The sequence below is a fragment of the Leucopleurus acutus genome, assembly GCF_964270905.1.
Source record: "Leucopleurus acutus genome assembly, chromosome: 21".
NCBI classification, from domain to species: domain Eukaryota; kingdom Metazoa; phylum Chordata; class Mammalia; order Artiodactyla; family Delphinidae; genus Leucopleurus; species Leucopleurus acutus.
The window spans coordinates 10,646,017-10,667,660 of record NC_139163.1 but is presented as its reverse complement, the minus strand read 5'-3'; the positions used below and the strand labels follow the sequence as shown (position 1 = coordinate 10,667,660).

General features: G+C 52.3%; 1 protein-coding gene across 2 annotated transcripts in view; it reads left to right on the top strand.

Annotated features, from left to right (window-relative positions):
• The window catches only part of CLN8 (CLN8 transmembrane ER and ERGIC protein), an 11,620-nt gene extending 2,181 nt beyond the window's left edge, over window positions 1-9,439 (top strand). The window contains exons 2-3 of one of the 2 annotated variants that reach the window (XM_082863730.1): window positions 1,284-1,907; window positions 7,954-9,439. In XM_082863730.1, the coding sequence (XP_082719856.1) occupies window positions 1,299-1,907; window positions 7,954-8,253 (909 nt within the window). In that variant the 5' untranslated portion in view covers window positions 1,284-1,298 and the 3' untranslated portion in view covers window positions 8,254-9,439. Of the gene's footprint in view, window positions 1-1,282; window positions 1,908-7,953 lie in introns of those variants that run through there. The other variant, XM_082863731.1, reaches the window with a different exon arrangement.
• Window positions 9,440-21,644: the final 12,205 nt, after the last annotated feature.

The following is a 21,644-nucleotide window of genomic DNA, read 5'->3' as shown; positions in this document are numbered from 1 at the left end:
GGCACCTATACCAGCCACTCGCCCTGGGCAAGCTTGAGTCATTGTTTTAGTCAGAGCTCTTCAGAGTCATGGGGACCCTCCCGTTTCAAGGCAGAGGTTCCACAGGAGCGTAGCGATGCAGTCGTGGCAAAATGGGAACTGTCACCCAGACCGCATGGCAGGCTTGTGGAAAGGACAAGGTGAGCTTTCCGGAGGAGCCTGTTTCTCGGCACTTTCCAGTTTGTGCAGCGACCGTTTGCATGGGGTTAAGTTCTGATGGTGCGGCTCCCTTCTGCCCAGCACTGAGACCCCCTCTCCCTTCCCAGTATTCGCCCCTGACCCCGCCCCCATCAGCTCCACAATACGGGACCAGATGCTTCTGGATTCTGCTATGAGAGGCTCAGTCAGGTGTGGCCACAAGAGGAAAGCAAAGCTCGTTATGCTCTCGGGTCCTAGAGGCAGGGCCACGCCGGGCACGTGTGGGGATGGCCAGGGGGTCAGGGGGCAGAGGACGGGACGGAGGGTGGGGATTAAGGCCACGGCCTTTACTGGGGTTTCCAGGGAAAAAACAGGGCGGGGTGAGCACATAGGATTGGCTGCTTTTAGTGATTTTGCCGGGCTTTGGGTGACAGGGCTGCCCCGAGCCGCCGGGCACCCGGCCCGGGTGTTTCGGGCAGAGGAGGGGCACCTCCCCGGGGGCGGGGCAGGCGGAGGAGGCCGGGCCTGGCCGGGCTGTCGGCATAGGTCCCAGGCGGGCTCCTGGCTGGGCCCTTGGCTGGCGGGGGGTTGTCTCTGCCCAGCCAGGCGGGACTTAGGATGTCAGAGCATCACAGTAGACAGAAATATACACACACACACACACACACAAACACACACATAGATGTACACACACGTACTCCCCTAAGTGCGGAGCTTGCTGTCCAGTGTAGGTGAGGGTCCAAGGAGCTCCGGTTGGGGCGCTGGCTGGCAGTGTTCCCACCGTGGGTTCCGGAAGCACATCCTCCTCTAGGTGTGCTCTGTCTGGGGGACTTTGTGGGCTGTCACTGCCACCACGGGGTGCATCCACTGGAGAGTCGGGACCGTGTCTGTTTCCTGCCCCGTGCACGCCTGCCCCTTCCGTCCCTCGTGTCACTTTCTCTCGCGCTCCTGTCCCACCAGCGGGTGTTTTCTTGCTGTTTTTGTGTCACTGAATGCACATAAGCTTGAGGAGAAGAGTTGTTAACATCCATTTTGTGGTGCTGGAGCAGCCTTGCGTCCCGGCTCCTTTCAGCCAGCAGAGGGTCAAGGCTCTTTTCTTTGTCCAGGTGGAGGATGGGCGCATGAGGGTCCCGGGGCCGTGGCCTGGTGCAGCGTGTGGACCCCGGCCCAGCCTGTACGACGTCGGCAGCATGAGCCTCCCGAGCAGCGGGCCGGCGGGCAGCATCTTTGACCTGGACTGCACCTCCGGGCAGGTCCGCTGGGCGCTGGTGGCCGCCGGCTGCACCTTCTACCTGGGCGTCTTCGTGGCCTGCCACCAGCTGTCATCCTCCCTGAATGCCACCTACCGCTCCCTGGGGGCCCGAGAGCAGGTCTTCTGGAACCTGGCAGCCACGCGTGCAGTCTTTGGCATCCAGGGCACCACGGCGGGGCTACGGGCGCTGCTGCTGGACCCCGTGCTCCAGGCCGACAAAGTGCTCGGCCAGCAGAACTGGTGCTGGTTCCACATCACCACGGCAACCGGATTCTTCCTCTTCGAGAACCTCGCGCTCCACGTGTCCAATGTGTTGTTCCACACATTCGACGGGTTCCTGGCCGTCCACCACCTCTTCGCCTTCCTCGGGTTTCTTGGCTGCGTGGTCAACCTCCAAGCGGGCCACTACCTGCCCATGATCACGCTGCTCCTGGAGATGAGCACGCCCTTCACCTGCATCTCCTGGATGCTGCTAAAGGTAGGCGCTCCCCAGACGGCATCTGTGCTCCGCAGTGGGAGGTGAGCGGCTAGTGTGGCACCTTCACCCGCTTGATGCCCGTGTTGCTGGTCCCTTGTGGCCTGTGCTGTCACAGCATCACCAGGCTGGATTAGAGTATTACAGTCCGTGAGAAGCTCATTTTCGTTGAATTTCATTTTAATCATTTTAAACAACTCTTTTAGGCTTCCTGCCCCATCGCAAAAGAAGACTCAGGGGATCGTGTGTCTTACTCAGTAACTGGCAGTATTTGTAAGCCCTAGAAAACATGCTTTTTCTTTGTTTCAGATACTTTTTTTTTTTTTTTTTTTTGGCAGTACGTGGGCCTCTCACTGCTGTGGCCTCTCCCGTTGCAGAGCACAGGCTCCGGTCGCGCAGGCTTAGCGGCCATGGCTCACGGGCCCAGCCGCTCCGTGGCATGTGGGATCCTCCCGGACCGGGGCACGAACCCGTGTCCCCTGCATCGGCAGGCGGACTCTCAACCACTGCGCCACCAGGGAAGCCCCTCAAATACTTTTTTTAAAAAAACAATATGTCTACATACATATCTTTTAAAATTTTTATTTCACATTATGTTATCTTACACCCAACATGAGATCTGCCCTCTTCACAAACCTTTAAGTGTCCAGCATGTTATCGTCAGCTGTAGTCACAGGTGCACAGCAGGCCTCTGGAGCTTATTCGTCTTGTATGATTGAAACTTCACTCCTGTTGGTCAGTAACTCGCCGCTTCCCCTCCCTCCAGCCCCTGGCAACTGCCATCCACACTTTGATTCTAGGAACTGGACTATTTCAGATGCCTCATCTAAGTGGACTCATGCCATATTTCTCTTCTGTTCCTGGTTTATTTCGCTGAGTGAATGTCCTCAAGGCCCAGCCATGTCATTGCACATTGAAGGGTTTCCTTCTTTTCTCAGGCTGAACAGCTTTCCATTACGTGTGTGAAGTACATCTTCCTTGGGTGTTTCAGTCTTGGTTACTGTGAGTGAACGTAGAGGTGCTAATATCTCCTCCACATTCTGATTTCGGTTCCTTTACTGGGTCATCAGGTAGCTCTGTTTTTAGAAAATAACCCGCCTCCACTGTTTTCCGCAGCGGCTGCGGCGTTGTGTGTTCCTACCAGCAGTGCACAGAGGTCTACTTTCTCCACGTGCTCACCCAAGCTTTTTGTCTTTGTTTCTCTGATGACATCTCACTGGCTTTTGATTTGCATTTCCCTGATGACCGGTGACAGTGAGCATTTATTCGTCTATCTGTTGGCCATTTGTATGTCGTCTTTGGAAAACTGTTCAAGCCCTTAGCCCATTTTTAACTCAGATTCTTTGTTATTTTTTACTGTTGAGTTGTAGTTCTTTATATATGTTCAAGATTAATCTCTTATTACACATATGGTTGGCAAATATTTTCTCCCACTTTGTAGGTTGCCTTTTCACTCTGTTGATTGTTTCCTTTGCTGTGAAGAAGTCTTTTAGTTTGATGTTGTCCCAATTGTTTATTTTTGTTTCTGTTGTATGTGTTCTTGGTAACATATTCATGAAATCATTGCCAAAACGAACGCCATGAAACCTTTTCCCTATGTTTTCTTTTAGGAGTTTTGGGTCTTGCATTTCCGCCTTCAAGTTGATTTTTGTGTAAGGTGTGAGATAAGGGTTCAGTTTCATTCTTTTGCATGTGAGTGTCCAGTTTTCCGAGCAACACCCGATTGAAGGGACTACCCCTTTCCTGCTGTGAGTTTTGGGCACCCTGTTGAAGATCAGTTGGCCGTGTCTGTGTGGATGTTTTCTAGGCTTTCGATGCTGCTCCACTGGTCTGTGTGTTTGTATGGCAGTTCATGCAGCTTTGATTTCTGTAGCTTTGTAATATCATTTGAAACCAGGAAACCTGGTGCCTCCAGCTTTGTTCTTTTTCTCAAGATTGATTTGGCTATTGGGGTCTTTTGTGGTTTCATGTGAATTTTAGAAATTTTTTTTGTTAAAAATGCTACTGGGATTTTCACGGAGGTTGCATTGAACTTGTAGACTGTAGATTACTTTGGTGACCTCCCTAGTGAGTTTTTTTGTGTGTTTTTTTTATTTTTGGCTGCATTGGGTTTTCGTTGCTGCACACGGACTTTCTCTAGTTGCGGCGAGCGGGGGCTACTCTTTGTTGTGGTGCGCAGGCTTCTTATTGCGGTGGCTTCTCCTGCTGCGGAGCTCAGGCTCTAGGTGTGCGGGCTCATTAGTTGTGGCTCACAGGCTCTAGAGCGCAAGCTCAGTAGTTGTGGTACACGGGCTTAGTTGCTCCACGGCATGTCAGATCTTTCTAGACCAGGGACCGAACCCGTGTCCCCTGCATTGGCAGGCGGATTCTTAACCACTGCACCACCAGGGAAGTCCCCCTAGTGAGTTTTTTAGTTCAGTTATTGTATTCTTCAGCTCCTTGATTTCTGTTTGGTACATTTTTGTACATTTCCGTCTCTTCATTGACATTCCACTTGTTCCCATGTGTTCTCTTGACCTCGGCGAGCACCCTTATGACAGATGCCTTTAATTCTGTCGGGTACATCGTGTGACTGCTCTCCGGTAGGGTTTGGAGGTTTGTCTCATTCCTCAGTTTGGAGCATCTTTGCCTGATTCTTCATTTTCCGTGACTCTGTTTGTGTCTGTGCATTAGACGAAGCAGATGCCTCTCCCTGGCCTCGTGACTGTCCTCACACAGGAGAGATCCCACCAGTCAGCCTAGCCAGGGTCCTGGAGGTTCTCCATTGACTTTCTCCCTCCCCAGGGAAGGGCAGGCAGCTGTGGCTTCTGTCTGCTTACACGTCCAGTCCTGGGTGGGGCAAGGCTGTGTGTCCACCAGCCCAGGCCACCGCCCCCTCTGCCAGCTGGACTGTGGGCCAGCAGCCAGGGAGCCCCCCGAACAGCTGGGGGGCTGGGCACGTGAACCAGCTCCTCCCTCTTCTGCGTGAAGCTGCGGGCCGACGGTCTCCTCCTGACCCCAGGGTGCTGCCGGGGTCGCTGCCCGCTTCGGCAAGTCTGTCCCGGGTGCAGGCCCCTTTCGATGGGCCCGATTCATCACGACAGAGTTTGTCTGTGAACTGCTGCTCAGCCAGGCCTCCTCCTGGGGCCCCTCACGCGTCAGGCGCCCGGGCGGGGGTCTCCGGAAGCCCTTCCCCAGGTGGGGTGGGCCCACTGCTCAGGAAGAAGACAGACCCTGGCTGTGGGGCGGCCACCAGAGGGAGGCACTTTGTTTGGGGTTTTTTCTATTTTCTCTAAAGTGTTCGGGTGCCATTTGTTCAGGATGGAAATGGGTGGTCCCAGAACCCACTTCTTCCCGCTCGCCGCGTTCACCACGCGGCCCGTGTCCCCACGGCAAAGCTGTCCCCTCGGCTAAGACAGCCCAGGGCCCGTGTGCCTACACAGCCATGGTCTTGGTCTAGTTCAGATACTACTGAACCTTGTGAGTAAACGCCGTGTAAAACGTTGAAATCCTTTAAGCTTTTCATAAAGCTGCCACGCTCCTGCTTAGTTGGGCATCAGGGTCCAGGAGTCCTCACCACCGGGGTCTGATTTGATGAGATACAGACGGATGTCAGGACCCGGTGTCACCACTAACTTAACGTAGTTTACACCCCACACGGGCTCATGCTTCCATTTCCTCCTCCAATTTGATTCTGAAATGTTGTTTAGAAATAATAATAAATGAATTATACACTCAAACATCTAAACATGATTCATCCACGGAGACACTAGTCCAGATGCAAACGACGTGGTATAAAAAACAGTCAATTTATGTGTAAATAAGTATATACCAGGGACACTACTTGCTGGGACCCCAGCTATACAAAGTAACCTTTGCACGGTTAAGACTCACTTTGTTACTGACCCTGCTTTTCTCAAAGCATTTGGTGATGTTGAACCCAAAAATTTCAGTGTCTGAGTAGGACCAAAAATGCTCACTTCTCAGGCTTGGAGTTTTCTAAACTTAATGTAATTACTGTATGAGTAGAAGTTCATGCTTCTGGTATGAATATTAGGAATTTAGGATGGCTGCTTTTAGTAAGTGGGCAAGGTAATGGAAAGGAGTACATCTTGTGAGCTTTGAAGGCAGCAGCAAGTGGAAAGAAGACGGCTTGCTGGCCAGTGCCTGCAAGGTTGGAAGGGTGAGCAGTGCCCTGGCCCCCACGCACATGTAGCTCACTCTGCAGTTTGTATGTTCACCCCGAGACACACTTAGCTCACCTTCCCACTCTACAGTTTGTACATTTAACGTCCTTCAGGCCAGAGCAAAGGCTAAATCTTTCCCACGAGAGGAATCTATCATTGAGAACCTCAAACCTCAAGTGTTTTTGCGTTTGAGAAACATTGTTTTTTGGTCTAATTGCACAGTTCAAGGAATTTTACTTGTATAAGTCATGATTCTAGCATAACATGGAGAATGCCTACCCATGCAATGAGTATAAAACTATTTCTGTAGAACTGTGGTTTTTTCCCTAGTACTCTATGGTTTTCTTTTCCTTTTAAACATTGATATTTAGTCCATTTGGAAAGTGTTTTTAAGAGCGAGCCAGCTGGATCTTCCCAGGAGGTGAGCAAGGATCCTAATGTAATTACCTTATCCAGCCTTTCCCTGGGGGTTCGAAATGCCGCCCAGTGCCAACTCTCCATGTATTTTATTCACTTCTGCGTTTTGCATTGTTTATCTGTTATTTCTGAAGCATCATCGTATCTCATTATTTGCTGAGGCACCTTCAGCCCTCCTTGCTCTCATGTGTTTACTCCACTGCATGAGTGGCTTTACTTAAAGTTGTTACAAGTTGATAAAAATACTGATGTAGCGTCTTATTTGGACTAAATCTGTGGACGCATTCAAGCAGGGAAGATGTAATGTCTTCTGAGTGTTTTCCATCCAAGCACATAATAACGTGCCTCATTTCACCCAGACTTCCTTTAAGTCCCTGTGCGGTGATGGTCTGGTTCCCAGAAGGAGGGGAAATGTATATAAAAAGTTGAAGAAGTGAGGTCCATCATCTCCTTCATTTACTTGCCTCCCTGCCTTGCAGACCTCTGGGTCGCCCAGAGGCGGATCAGCCAGGCAGGAGGTTGGGTTCTTTTTGCAGGATCTTAGTCCCCCGACCAGGGATTGAACCTGTGCCCTCGGCAGTGAGAGCGCAGAGTCCTAACCACCGGGCCACCAGGGAATTCCCCTTTCTTTCTCTTTTAAAATGTGGTCACTCCAGACGTCAGTTGCTGTGTCCCCCTGTGGCTCCGCAGGTGCGGCCGCAGTGAGGCCATGCCCGTTCCCAGCGTCACCGGGCTGCTGCCTGGCGAGGCGTCCCCACCTTCCCCCTTTCCTCCTGCAAGTGCCAGACGTGCCCCTACCCTGGGGAGGCGGTGTCAGGGCGGGGAGCTGCCCAGGAGGACGCTCCAGCCCAGGCAGAGCGCAGCGGGGAGAGGCCGGTGTGCACAAGCTCACGGGTCTGAGGTGTGTGGGCTGTCCTGGTACCTGTTGTCCTGGTGCCGGGCTGTCCAGGTGTTGACGTCCCCGCCACAGTGTCCCACTTCTGTGCCCACAGTCTGCTGTATAGCATTTTCGAGTTCCCTGTTTGGTTTTAGCTACAGCTAGCTTTCACGTGAATTTAGAATAATTTTAAGGCAAGTCCATTTGGGCTTGTGTCCAAGGTCTACTGGGGTAAAAATACCGAAAAACAAAGAAGTGAGGACACACATCTCATCCTGAGCTTGTCTCCTCTGAGAGCGTTTGCCCCCGGGGCCCGGCGAGCCTGGTTGGACACCACCAGCGTGTCTTCCAGCTTCACTGGGTCAGCGTTGGGTAGTTGGGTAGTTAGTTGCTCGATGTGTGCACGGTCGAGGGAAGAAGCGCTGGAGGTGAGCTTGGAAGGTGTGAACTTTCCTTCCGGGGGCGCAGGCCAGCAGGAGGCCCGCGCTGGGTGGGTCTGCGGGCGGCTGGGCGGGGCCGGGAGGGGGCGGGGACAGGGCGCGGCGCTGTGAGCCCGAGTCCGCCCGCCCTGACCCTGCTCTGCCCGCAGGCCGGCTGTGCGGACTCGCTGCTCTGGAGGCTGAACCAGTGGCTGATGGTCCACCTGTTCCACTGCCGCATGGTCCTCACCTACCACATGTGGTGGGTGTGCCTGGGCCACTGGGACGGCCTGGCCCGCAGCCTCTTCCCGCCGCACTGGGCGCTCTTCGTGGTCGGGCTGGGCCTCCTCACGGTCCTCATCAACCCCTACTGGACCCGCAAGAAGACGCAGCAGCTGCTCAACCCCGTGGACTGGAACTTCGCGCCCGGCCGCCCCAACGGGCCGGCGCCGCCCAAGAAGACGAGGTAGCGGCCTCGGCCCCGACTGTCCCCGCGGCGCCGACCCCAGGCCGCGTGAGTACTGACTTCCACGTGGCGCCGAGTACCTACACCTGAGCGCGCCTCGGGGACAGAGTCCCGCCGTGGTGACGTCACGGCCCGATGTGCTCCTTCCCGCGAGCTTGGCCTGTCTGCGCCGTCGCCCCAAGGAGGGCCCGCGTGGACGGGTCGCACTAAAGCGTGTGTGCGTCTTATTCAACAGCCCCGTTATTTTTAGTTGGAGAGAACTGTCCCAAGAGAACATAATCCGGTCCCTTACCCTGTTGACATTCCCAGGGCTGAGATGTAAGCCGCGTCTCCGCAGCGCCATCTCGTGGTGAGCGCGGGGCATCGGCCTGGCTTGCGGCTGGGGGCGGCGGAGGGGTCTTCTCACCAGGGAAGCTCATCCGGCGGAGTTTTGTTTCCGTTTTGTGTTTCTCTGTTGACACAGTAAGAGAGGTGTTAGTAATCAGATTTGTCTAGATTTTAGAGCTGTTTTTAACTAAGTTTCAAACAGGTGCCCCGCCAGACCCTACCTAACCCCCTGGTTGGTGTCTCTGTAGGTTTCGCCAGACCCTACCCCCTGGTTGGTGTGTCTCTGTAGGTTTCAAGTCGGGTCAGTGGTCACTCTCTCTGCGAGCTGTGGGTGGACCTGGCCCCTTGGAGTGCCCGGCTGCAGGGGCCCCTCCTCGCCTCCCGGTGACGAGCGCGGGCACCATCTTTACCGTGTGGGGCCCGGGTGGAATCTACACGCCGACCCGCAATTTTATTGACGAATACGTACTGACATCTTATTCTTGCCACGAGTGGGCAATTAAAATGAAAAGCTCGTATTTACTGAAAGTGCCCTTGAACTGTTTTTGAAAAACACATTTATTGGTCGTGAGAATCACGTGTGCCTTGTGCTCGGTCTGTAACACGGCCCCTCGGAAGGGTGTGTGCTGATTTCTGGTACTGTGACTTGACTGTACGGAGGTCAGGAGATGTGATAGCTGCTTGTGTCATTTTGAGAAGTGTTTCAATCCTAGAAACATCCAGCAAACCGTGTCCCTGCTGAGACTCCTCTCCCCCTCGCTGAAGACCCCAGGCACCTGCCACCCGCTCTCCCGTCCGCAAGCGGGGGAAGCCGAGCTGGCTGTGTTTCCAGCCAGTCAGAACTTTAATAAAGTAACCGATGTTTACAGAACCTGAAAGCATGTCCGTTCTTCTCCCTCAATACTGTTCACATTGCTGTGGAGGCTTTCTGTCTCGGTGATACAGCCGTGATGATGAATCTTCACGTGCTCAAGGTTTGAACTCAGTTTAAGGTATAAAATATTTAATTTTTACGTGACCCTCACTGGGAATTTGACTTTCCCGGGCTCAGTCTCTACATCCTTCATCTCAGTGAAGGTGCTTTTGCCTCCATCCCGACCCGGCTTCCCGGGAGGACCGCAAAGGCAGGGGCGCTTGGTCAGAAAGGGCCTGTTGAGGCTTGTGATCCGGCATCCAGGCACCTTCGCTGCCCAGACAGGCGCTGCTTTCTGTGGGTGCTTTGCGGGCTGCGCCCAGCCCGTGCACGGATGAGGCCATAGAGAGAGATGTCGGGGGGTGTGCAGGGGGGCGTCGGCCCCTGGCCCTCCTCAGACCCCGCCTCTCCGATCGTTGCGGCTCCGCCAGCTGTCCCTGCTGCGGACCGCTGGGCTTTCCCAGGCGCCGCGCTGGCCACCGAGGGCTCCTCGGTTCCTGGCACGAACAGCTCTGGGAAGTAGGCACCGTCGATCCCGTTTAGAGCTGGGGCCCGGGGCTACGAGGGGGCGCAGGCGGTCAGCGGCCACGCTGACTTTAAAGCCGAGGCCCGTAGACTACGTCTACGAGCACAGAAAGCAAGCGGAGGCCCCGGCTGACCCTGGCCACCAGACCCAGCTGCATCCGCGTACGCAGAGCACTGGAGCACTGCAGTGTCTGTCCAGGTACCGCAGCCCCGCGGGACAGATGCCCGGCCGCTGGTGAGCGAGGCCGCGGCGGCATCAGCGGGCAGGTACGGGGGTCCACCAGGAAGGGCAGTTAGGAAGTGGGAGCGGCAGCCCGGCTCTGGCACCTGGAAGGCCGGGGCCGCGGGCGACTCTCCCGGGACAGGGCTGGGGTCTCCGGGTTGGCCAAGAGGCTGGGCGCCCCTGGGGGGCCAGCCAGCCTTGTCTGCAGCACCCGTGTCTGCGTCAGGGCCGGTCAGGTGATGGGGTGATGGGCTGGAATGGCTGTCACGTACTTCAGAGTGTTGAAAGCAGCAAAGCAGGGGACCTGTCTCCTCTCCCTCCTGCACCGGCACTGTGCACACGGCCGGGCTCGGGATCGGAGCACGGGTGGGGGTGGGGGCCGCTCCAGCAGGCGCCCTCAGGCTCCTCCCTCCTTAGGCCCTGGGCTCACCCTCATCTGGCGCTTTGCGACGGAGTTCCCCACGTGGCCGGCTGGAGCCCCGCGCTGGGGGCAGCGGCCACGGGAGGAGGGGACTGGATGCCAGGTGAGCCAGTGCCCCGGAAGGTCAGACTCGTTTCTAGTTGTAAGAGTGAGGTTGACACCCAAAATAAACCCCCCTGAGTGACGCCCACCCCTTCATGGGTGCATGTGGATGCTTTCAGTTTACCTGTGTCTTTACTAAACTTCTGCTCTAATGGGAGAGTTTATTAATTCAACGTTTTTCTTTTTAAATAACTCTTCCCCTTTTTCAGTAACTAGACTATACGGTACACATTGTCTTGCCAGGTCATGTTTAGTGAAGTGGAAATTTCAGAAATCTGTTTTCTTCCTCTGATGGCTGGGAATGCAGAGTGCTCTGGAGCGGACCCTGCCCGTCCGGGGCCTGCAGCTCTCCCCGCAGCCTGTCCGGGGCCTGCAGCTCTCCCCGCAGCCTGTCCGGGGCCTGCAGCTCTCCCCGCAGCCTGGCCGAGCCCAGCTACGCAGAGCAAGGAAGCTGCACCGTGACACGCCGTCCCACACAATGGGAAGGGCCGTGGGAGCCGCTTCTAACGTTCTGCCCTGGGGGGCCCACGGTGAGGACTCACTCCTCTCTCACTGTGTGTATGTGTATTTCCCTCTTACTGTCGTGCAGTTTCAGTGTCAGGTGCTGGCCTGTGGAGGCCTAGGTGTTCTCTGTGCGTCTGTGTACCCTCCCCCTGCCCCCCCAATTCACATGCTGGCATCCTGACCCCCAGCGCGACAGTGTCAGGAGGTGGCGCCAGCGGCAGGTGACTAGGTCATGAGGGTGTGGTCCCGTGATGGGATCAGTGCCCTGACAGGATGCAAACAGAGAGCGTGTCCCCCCCCCTTCCCCCTCCCAGGTGAAGCTGCGTGGAATCTGCCTCCACCCTGACCCTGCGCTCCCAGCCTGCAGGTCTGCGGTGACCTGCTGAAACAGCCGGGGCTGAGTCACTGGGTCCCCGTGACCTCAGCCTTTTCTCCCTGTGGCCCCCAACCCCCCAAGTCAAAAGTTTCCCAAAATTAACCCAGCATTAAAATCCTCAGTTATTAAAGAAAGGTGTTGAAGGTCAAGTCTTCTAATCTGGAAGTGCCCTGTTGACATTCTACTAGAAAACTTTTACTTTGTAAACTTCATAATATTTACTTGTATTTCAAACAGAGCCACAGTTGGAAGGGGGCACGTTTCAGCCAGTTTCTTTGGTTTGTATCGAGATCACCCTCAGCTCTTTTCCAAGAAATACGGAGCCTATTTGGTCCGCTCCAGAGATTTTATTTCCGCACAAGACAGACCAAGAGCCCAGAGTGTTGGAGCCTTCACGGATTTTGTGCAGAAAGCCAAGCTTCAGCAAGTTCAAGGCCAGCCACGCCAGGACTCTCATTTTCCATCTTCCGGTAATTGCCTGATTGTCTCAAAATGAAACATGTATTCACTTAAAAAAAAAAAAAAAAGCTCAGAAAAACACTGCATTCACTGAAAATGATGGCTTACACTTTAATTTGGAACCAGTTATCCAACCGTGGGTTAACCTCCATCAGTTCGTCCTTTGCCGGCTGGGTTTGCAGCCCCCTCAGCGCCCCCGGGTATGAGGTGGGCTTGGGAGGGTGGGAGGGGTCCTGGGGGTGCATGTCTTCTGCCAAGCAGGGTAAGCCTGGAGCAGGAAGCCATCACCCCTTCCTGCATCCTTTCTGCCTAACACGCAGTTTTGACGCCCACAGGTTCCCCCGCCCTTGTCACGGGGACAGGCCTAAGGCCCGGGAAGCAGGTGTCCCCGGGGGCATCTCTGCGCTACTGCACGGGCCCGGCCTGCCCCCTCTGGATCGCCTGTCAGGTGAGAAGGACTTTCTGCCCTGGAGTCCCCATCCCCACAGGAGGCCCAGTTACAGAAATGCGAACCTTGAACCTTTTCATCCCACCGTGCTCGTGGTCTTTCATTTGGGTTCAGATGAACAGCCTGTGACAGCCCTCAAGAGAGGATGTTTCCAGTCTGAAGCTGCTGACCTTTTTTTTTTTTTTTTTAAATGCTTGGCTTTTAAAATTTTATTTATTTATTTATTTATTTATGGCTGTGTTGGGTCTTCGTTTCTGTGTGAGGGCTTTCTCTAGTTGTGGCAAGTGGGGGCCACTCTTCATCACGGTGCACGGGCCTCTCACTATCGCGGCCTCTCTTGTTGCAGAGCACAGGCTCCAGACGCGCAGGCTCAGTAGTTGTGGCTCACGGGCCCAGTTGCTCCGCGGCATGTAGGATCTTCCCAGACCAGGGCTCGAACCCGCGTCCCCTGCATTAGCAGGCAGATTCTCAACCACTGCGCCACCAGGGAAGCCCTGCTGACCTTTGTCAAAATCATCTTCGTTGACGGAGGGGAGACGGCGGTGGCGCGGGACTCAGCACGCTTCTCAGAAGCAAGGCCCCCAGAAGTGTGCTCTTTGTTCCATTTTATGTTTATCTTCAACTTTTTATTTTGAACTAATTTCAAACTTAGAAAAAGGTTGGGAAAATAGTAAATACAAACAAACAACCCCATACACCCCTTACCTGGGTTTACCGATTCTTACCATGTTGCCACGTGTTTCGCCCGTCTCCCGGTTTCCCCGCATCCGTCACACCTCGATACTGCGTGCGTGAGCCTGTGACGGAGGACATCCTCCTAAGTAGCCTCAGCTGGCGTCAGCCAGAGAGACGGCACAGAGTCTGCACTTTGGTCTGATGTGCAGCCAGGTGGTTAGCCGGGTGGCCGCCCCATCCATCCTCCTGTCCTCGCTCTCCTGGCCTGGACGCAGCGCGGGATCCCTGCGGCCTTCGGGTGTCACGTCCCTCAGCCTCTCTTTCTCTTCGACAGCCTGGGTATTTCGGAGGAATAGCAGCCAGCTGTGCGGTAGAAGCCCCCTGAGGGTGGGCGGGTCGGGAGCTCTGTCAGGATTGGACTCAGGGACGCATTTTTGGCTGGAGAACCAGGTAAGCGTCTCTGTCCTTCTTGGGCCTCAGACCACGAGGCGTTAGTGTGTGAAACTCGGTGGCCGGGTCGCAGTGTTGTCTGGTTCTCACTGGACAGTTGTCATCGTCCCTCTTGTCATTAATGAGGAACGTGTGGGGAGGTGGTGACACCGGCGGTCCCGTGTCTGCACGGAGCCGCCTCCTGCCCCAGGTTTACCGTCCGCTCACAACCCCACTCTTCCTGCAGTGCTCGCGGACTGTCAACTTCCCGAGTCCATCGTTCCTTCCACATTGATTAGCCACGTTCTGTCATAAATAGAATCTTTCCACTTTTAGTGCATTATCAATACGGGCTCATGGGTTCATTCCGTAGCTTTATTCTGTACACAGCAGGTTGTAGGTTATGTGTAACTCCCTGTTGTCCTTATACATTGTCCCTGCTTCGCCAGGGGGGTTCAAGCTGCCCCCAGTGTCCTTTTTTACGCCCATCGTTGTTTTTGATTACCTCCCTGTTTTCTCTGCGATAGGATGCCCTTGCGCTGTGTTGTCCCTGTGCTGGATTCACCCGTTTCTCCGAGGACCTGGTTCTTTCGTGAGGAATGGTGTCTGGGAATCGGGATGTAAGTGTGCCATGTGCTCATTGTTAGTGGGTTATCACAGCCTCTAGGCCCTTCCGCCTCGCCCGCCCCATCCTGTCCTGCTCTGCAGGGACTCTGGCTACGGTATCAGTGAGGTCACACATGGGTCACACGTGCACACAGGTGCAGAAGTGCCACCCGTGGACAGAATCCAACAACCGAGAAGAGTTTGCGGGATTTTTTCCTTTATTCCGAGGGTGTACAGTCACCGTGCTCTGTGTTCAGTTACTTAACCTCCTCCTTCCCCACCTTGCCTTCAGGTGATCATGTTATTGGAGAGACAGTCCTGTGCACTTGTTTCTTTTTGCATTCAGTGTTAGGGTCTTCTCCAATTCTTGTTAATCTGATTGCATTTTTTGCACATGTAGAATATTATCCAAAAGTCAAACTGTTCAAAACAGTGTTTAGAGAAAGGCCACTGCCTTCTCTGTTCCCTCTGTCCTGTTCTCTTTACTCCTCGTGACAGATTTCTTTCATGTTAACAGCTCTCTTGAACTATAATTCACATACCATCCAGTTCATCCATTTATAAAGTGTACAGTGTGGGGAAAACAGTCAATAATTATGTAGCATCCTTGTGTGGTGACAGACGGTAACGGGACTTATCCTGGAGATCCGTTTGTAATGTACAGAAATAATCACTGTTGTATAATAGGAACAAACATAGTGTTGGAAGTCAGTTATACTTCAAAAACAAACTCATAGAAAATGAGATCAGACTTGTGGTCAGCGGAGGGGGGCGGGTGGGAAGGGGGAATTGGAGGAAGGGGGTCAAAAGGTACAAGACGAATAAATACTAGGGATGTGATGTCCACATGATAAATACAGTCAACACTGCTGCATGTTATACCTGCAAGTTGTTAAGAGATTAAATCCTCGGCATCTTTGTCAAGAGGGAAAATTTTTTTTCTTTTGCCACGCAAATTTTTTAAAGTCAAATCGAGGAGTCTCTCGTTACATCTGGATCTTGAATCACAGCCAGAAAACCTTCCTCTCCACCCAGGGTGTGGAGCAATTGTGTAACCTGATTTTTCCCCATTTCAGTCTCTGGTCCATTTAGATTTTATTCTTGCAGGCAGCGTGAAGAATGGATCGAATTTTGTCTTTTTCCAGATGGCTGTCCAGCTGCCCCAACACCATGTGATAAGAAGTCTGTCTTCTATACTGGTTTGAGATGCCACTCCTCTCGAGCTGGATTTTCTTGGGCGCGTGTCTCCGTCTCTGGTCTTGGTGTCCTCTCCCGTTGGTCATTGTTGGTCAGTCCAGTGGTTTTTCCATCATAGAGACTCTGTGGGTTGTTTCAGTGTTTTCTAGCTACTTTTGTGTATTTTCCCAAATGAACCGTAATATTATACAGTTTTGTTGAACTGCAAAAAACAGAAAAAGGGGGTTATTGGTCTTTTGTTGAGTTCTCATTCATTTCGCAGTAACTTGGAGGCGTCTGACATCTTGGTGGTGCAGAGGCACCAGTCCCAGGACAAGGAAAGCCTTTCCACTTGTTCACGTCTGCTCTTCCCGTCACCAGCACTGCGCAGCCAACCGCCCACAACTCGGTGGGTTGAAACACCTGCCGCTTCTCAGTCAGGAGTCACGGGTGTTTGGCTGGGCCCTGCTCTGTTCTATGCGGTCACCCAGCCGCCCTGCAGGGCCCGGGGCAGCTTCGCCACCTGCGGGAGGGCTGCTCCGGTGAGGGCCTCTCCTCCACGTGGCCTCAGGCCTTTCCCGCGGCAGCTGCGCAAGTTCAGAGGACTTGTGGCTTCTCAGGCTCGTGGTGCAGAGACAGGAGGCGAGGCTGCCAGTCCCATCCTGCCTGAAACTCTCAAGCGTCCTTCCTGCCACATTCTGTTGTCACAAAGCTGACCCAGACCCCAGGGCAGGCAGGCGTGGGACCCTGAGCTCAGTGATAGCCAGGCCAGAGGGCTCGCGGCCGGCTTCCGTCTGACATGTCCGCTTTTGTGTGTCCAGGATGTTTCAAGTTTCTCCTAATGCAGGTTTTGCACACTTCTCGGCTGGCGTACTCCTGAGCTCTTACTGCTTTTCTTGCTGTCGTGAAAGGGCTTTTCTCCCCCATCGTATTTGCTTATAATTTTTGTACATGAAGGTTACTGCTTTTTGCATGTCAGTTTATATCCTGCTAACTTGAATTTTTTTTTTTGAGTTAGTTTTGTCATTGGTTATCTGGATTTTCCAAGCATAATACCATCCTGTGCATAGAGATGCTTGTACTGCTTTTCCAGTTGTTAGGCCCATCTTTGTTTTTTCTTGTCTAGTTATATTGGCGAATACCCAACAGGATGTTAAACAGCAGAGACAGTAAAGCCCTTGCAGACACCTCCGTATCCCCTTCTGGGAACCTGTGCCTTTAGGGTATTTTCATGATAAGAAGTATCCATCTGTTCAGATCACCTGAAGTGCTTCTGTTAAGAATTGGTGTTGAATTTTGTTAAATTTTTTTTCCAGCATCTTGAGGTAATCATGCAGCTTTTCATCTCAGACCTATTAAGATGGTATTGATAGATTTCCGGTATCAAACCACCCTGTGTTCCTGTACAAATCTCACTTGGTTGTTGACTTTTTTTTTTTTTAAGTTCATTTTTGGCTGTGCTGGGTCTTCACTGCTGCACATGGACTTTCTCTAGTTGTGGCGAGCGGAGGCTACTCTTCATTGCGGTGCGTGGGCTTCTCATTGCGGTGGCTTCTCTTGTTGCGGAGCACAGGCTCTAGGCGCACGAGCTTCAGTAGTTGTGGCTCGCGGGCTCTAGAGCGCAGGCTCAGTAGCTGTGGCACACGGGCTTAGTTGCTCCGTGGCATGTGGGATCTTCCTGGACCAGCGCTTGAACCTGTGTCCCCTGCATTGGCAGGCAGATTCTTAACCACTGCACCACCAGGGAGGTCCGACTTTTGCTTTCTTGATGTGGTATGAGAGTCCGCTTTACTTGCTAATATTTTATTTGAAACTTTACATAGTATTTTATTTGAATTTTACAAGTTCATAAATGATATTGGTCTAATATTTTCTTTTGTGTGTGTGGGCTCTCTGAATCAGTTTTAGGTATGCTTGCTTGATAACAAAAAATTAAAATCTGTCCTCTGAAATAATTTCGTGTTGGAGCTATCGGAACTGTAAACGTTTGGTGGAACTCTCTTTTTTGAAACCGTCTGGGCTTGGTCCTTTTTCTGTGGGGTAGTTCCCTGATGAATTTCTGTATTTCTTCTGTATAAATCAGCCCCTTTATGCTTTGTCACAACCGGGGTTGAATTCAGTAAAATTTTTTCCTAGGAAATTATCTATTTCATCTATGTTTTCAATTTTGTTTGCATAGAGGTCTCAGTAAGTTTCTTTTTTTTAAAAAAATACATTTATTTTATTTATTTATATTTGGCTGTGTTGGGTCTTCGTTGCTGCGCGTGGGCTTTCTCCAGCTGTGGCCAGCGGGGGCTACTCTTCGTTGCAGTGCGCGGGCTTCTCCTTGCGGTGGCTTCTCTCATTGTGGAGCACGGGCTCTAGGCACACGGGCTCAGTAGTTGCGGCTCACTGGCTCTAGAGCGCAGGCTCAGTAGGTGTGGCGCATGGGCTTAGTTGCTCTGCAGCATGTGGGATCTTCCCAGACCAGGGATCAAACCCGTGTCCCCTGCATTGACTGACAGGCGGATTCACAACCACTGTGCCACCAGGGAAGCCCCTCAATAATTTTCCTAAGGGACTCAAAATAGAAAATTCAGATTTCAAAATTTAAAAGAGAATTTTGAGATAACTGATTCTGTGCATGTAACTATGTAGTGATAGATAATTTTTTTTTCTTGTCTTTCTTAGTTCTAGTGTAGTAAGGTGTTCTAATAAATGAAATCATGCTTAGAACGCACAATTTGGGAAATGAAACTCAGTTTTAATACATCAGTTGACAATTACTTTCAGTATCTTGGGTGTCATTTACAATCCTGCAAATAATAAACTCGTAGCTTTTAACATTCAGGCCGAACAGTCACCTGACTGGGCCTCTTAAGCAGAAAATGAAGATAAAAATCACTTACTGTCTTGTCAGTGGAAATGTTACAGGCCAGTTAACAAAACTCTGAAACTTATGGACACGAATTTGAGCCCAGTTAGTTTCTAGTTCAGTGTATGAGTCATACAGGCTCTTGGGCTGTGAGGAGAAAGCTTTAGTATACTTGGTCTATAAAAGAATTGTTTACCCTTAAAAAGTTCAAGTAGGAACCACCGTCCTCCTCGGCCACTTCCTGAGATCAGGGCAGGCAGAGCCTTTGTTGTCAGGCCTCAGGTGAGGACACTGGGCCTATCATCCTCCTTAGGTACTGGTACCACTGGTCAGCGGCAGGGCCCTTTTCCCTTAAGGACTGTGACTTCCTTCCCTGTCCCCACTCCGTCCCCCAGTCCTCTGTGGGGCTCGCCCTGCGCTGCTGTCCCGCGTCGGATCCCTTCCCAGCAGACACTGAGACGAGGGCGGGTAGCACACTCGGTGCTGGAGGGAGGCGGGTGGAGCAGGAAAGGCAGGGAGGAGGCCAGCTCTCAGTCCACTGCAGGCAGCTGGATGGATCCTGGCCCGGGAAGCACGGACAGCCCTGAGGCCCGGCTCGGCAGTAGTGGGTGGGCTGCTTCTGGGCGTCAGTGCCAGCCTTTCCCTGCCTGCCCTGGGTGCAGCCGCTCTGCAGACAGAGGGACCAGCTGCCAGGGGACACGGTCAGGGCGCCGACTGTACTTGTTGGCTGCAGGTTTTATGTGAACAAGTTTTATTCTTGTCATTTTGTACAGATGGCATTGGGTACAGATGTTGGTTGTTTACCCACTCAGTACTTTTTTGTGTGGAGACAGACATTCTCTCTGTCGTTCCCAGGCCCAGCCTGGGACCCGTGTCGCTCCGATCCAGGCCTTCAGCGCTGCCCACCCGGACGGGCTCCGGCTCCGCAGGGTCACAGCCGTGCTGCAGGGGACACCGTGTGCCCCACCTGCTGTGGGCCGGAGCTTCAGGGTCATCGCAGGAGTGGAAGCGCTGGGTCCAGGCCTCCGCGGATCTCCTTCTCCCGGCTGACACCAGGGGGCTCAGGTCTGCGTGGCTTGGCCCCCTGCCCTGCCGGGCCCGAGCAGACCCCGGGGTCCCGGCACCACCCCTCCTGTCTCTTCCGACCGTGTGGCTACTCGTGCTTGCCAGCTGTGTCGCCGGTGCAGGCTCATCGTGAGGGCTCCCTGTTCCCGTTGATCTGTTTGCGGTGTCGGGGGGTCCCTCTTCTTCCTGATGATTCTGTGCCTCTTGAAGCCCGGTTGCCCGTCGAGCACCTCGGAGTCAGTGTCTCCCCAGCCGTCACCTCCAGGCTCTCTGCGCCTCTGCAGGTCACGCAGGGGAGGGTCTCGTGAGAGGGCGTTCTCCAGCCCAACAGCCACGGTTCTGTTTAGTCTGATGCATCTAATGTAACTAACTACTCATCTGGGTGGACGCAGGCCTGATCTGCTCTTGTTCATCGTGCCCATGCCTCTTCTGAGTCGGTCCGTTGTTCTCATACTCCATTGTAATTTCTCCTTCTTTTTAACTGCACGCTCAGCTTCCAGGGGCTGCTCTGGGAATCGCGTTCTTCATCCTTCGCCTGTCAGTCCAGGTTATTCCGTATCATGTGACGTGAGAGCGTTGATTGTCCTCCAGTTTCTATGTGTATTGACTTAAGTTTCCACTTTGCTCTTGTTGCAATTTCACCATTTATATTTTCAAAAAATGTCTTTCATCTACACTTCATAATTATTAATGCATACTTTTTAAAAATATACTTTATTTTGGCAAACCTCTTAATGTCTAGTTGTTTCGGTTGGTTCTATAGTTTATTTGTATCTCTTTCTCAAGATTTGTTTATATCATTCATTTTTCCAAGCAGTAGGGGTTTTTGGTTCTTCTTTTTTTCCAATAATCTATTTGTCCTTATATTTATGTCCTTCCTTCTTGTTACTTTGAGTTTATTTAGTTTTCCTCTTTGTAAATTTTTATATTGAATGTTTTGTTTTCCTTTAAGTATTGCTTTAACTTTGTCCCACAAACTGACATTTTTGTTTCCATTTTCATTCAGTTCTAAATATTTCTTAACCCCCTTCTGATGTACTTTTAAATGCAAGCGTTATTTAGTAATGTTATTTTCTTTCCAAAAATGTGGTATTTTAAAAAAAAGTCTATCATTTTGGTATTTGTTTGGAAATGTATTGTCCTGTTCTAGAAAGAACATGACCACTTTGTTACTTTGGAATTTATTGTGTTTCCTTCTGTCCAGCAGCTGCCTGGGCACCTTTGTCTCAGGCACAGCCCCCAGTGCCTGCCGCTGAGTGGACATGGCTGGGCCACGGCGCTTTCTTCCCTGATGAAGGAAGCAAGGCTGTGGTCCTGGTCTGAGACATCTGGTAAGTGGTGGAACCTGTGTGTCAGCACCAGGTGTTCTTCCCTACTGGGTGCCTTGGTTGGGATTTTTCTTTTGGGGAGAGGGGAGGCATAGGACTTAGTCATCTGGTTTTGAGCAGAGCACCACTTTAACTAGGTTTTCCCTTCTGGGTCAAGGAGTGTCTCGGTCTCCCGGCACTGCCTACAGTCGCCCCCTATTAGACCACGGCTCATCTGCACGCCGGTTGGAACAGCAGGTAGGAAACTTTCCATTCTTGTGCTAGGGAACTGTGACCCTGAGAAGCCCTGGACACTAGTCTGGTTCTGGTGACACTGGCTGTGTGAAAGAATGTGAAATTAGAGCTCTATTCCATCTTGGAGTCCCCTAGGGTGTATTTTACAAAACTGGGACATTTTCAGCTAGGCTCCTACGTAAAGGAAGAAAATGTTATTTTATTGTAACACTGCTTAGCCCCAGTATTTCTTGGGGTCCAGGGAGAAATGGCCCCAGTAGCTCTCTAAATCACACCACCATATTTCATCTAAAACTGGGGAAGGTAAATGGTATGAAATCCTTCAGCCTTTATGCTATTGAATCAAAGTGAGCCTTCTGGAATGGGTTTGGCTCTTATCTTGGGTACGTATGTGTTTGTGTCTTGGTGCGTGAGTCCAAACACTGTTTTCTCTTCCTGGTTTGAACCTTGTTAGGGGGTCCTGGTGGTCCTGGTTTTGGGGGAGACCCCACTGGTAGGAGAGAACTTGAAAGGATTAATTGTTCTCAGAGACCGTCCTGGTATTGGCCCTCGTTACAGGGCCCTGGTAACCTGAACGTGGTGTAGACGCTCGTGGAAACTGACAGCTTCATGTGCTCTGAGCCTGATTCAGAGCCACCTGCAAGTTTGTCCGGAAGTGAGCTGTGTGAATGTGAGTGAATGATATGCGCTATTGTGTTATTTAAACTGAATTGGCTATTTGGGTACTGAA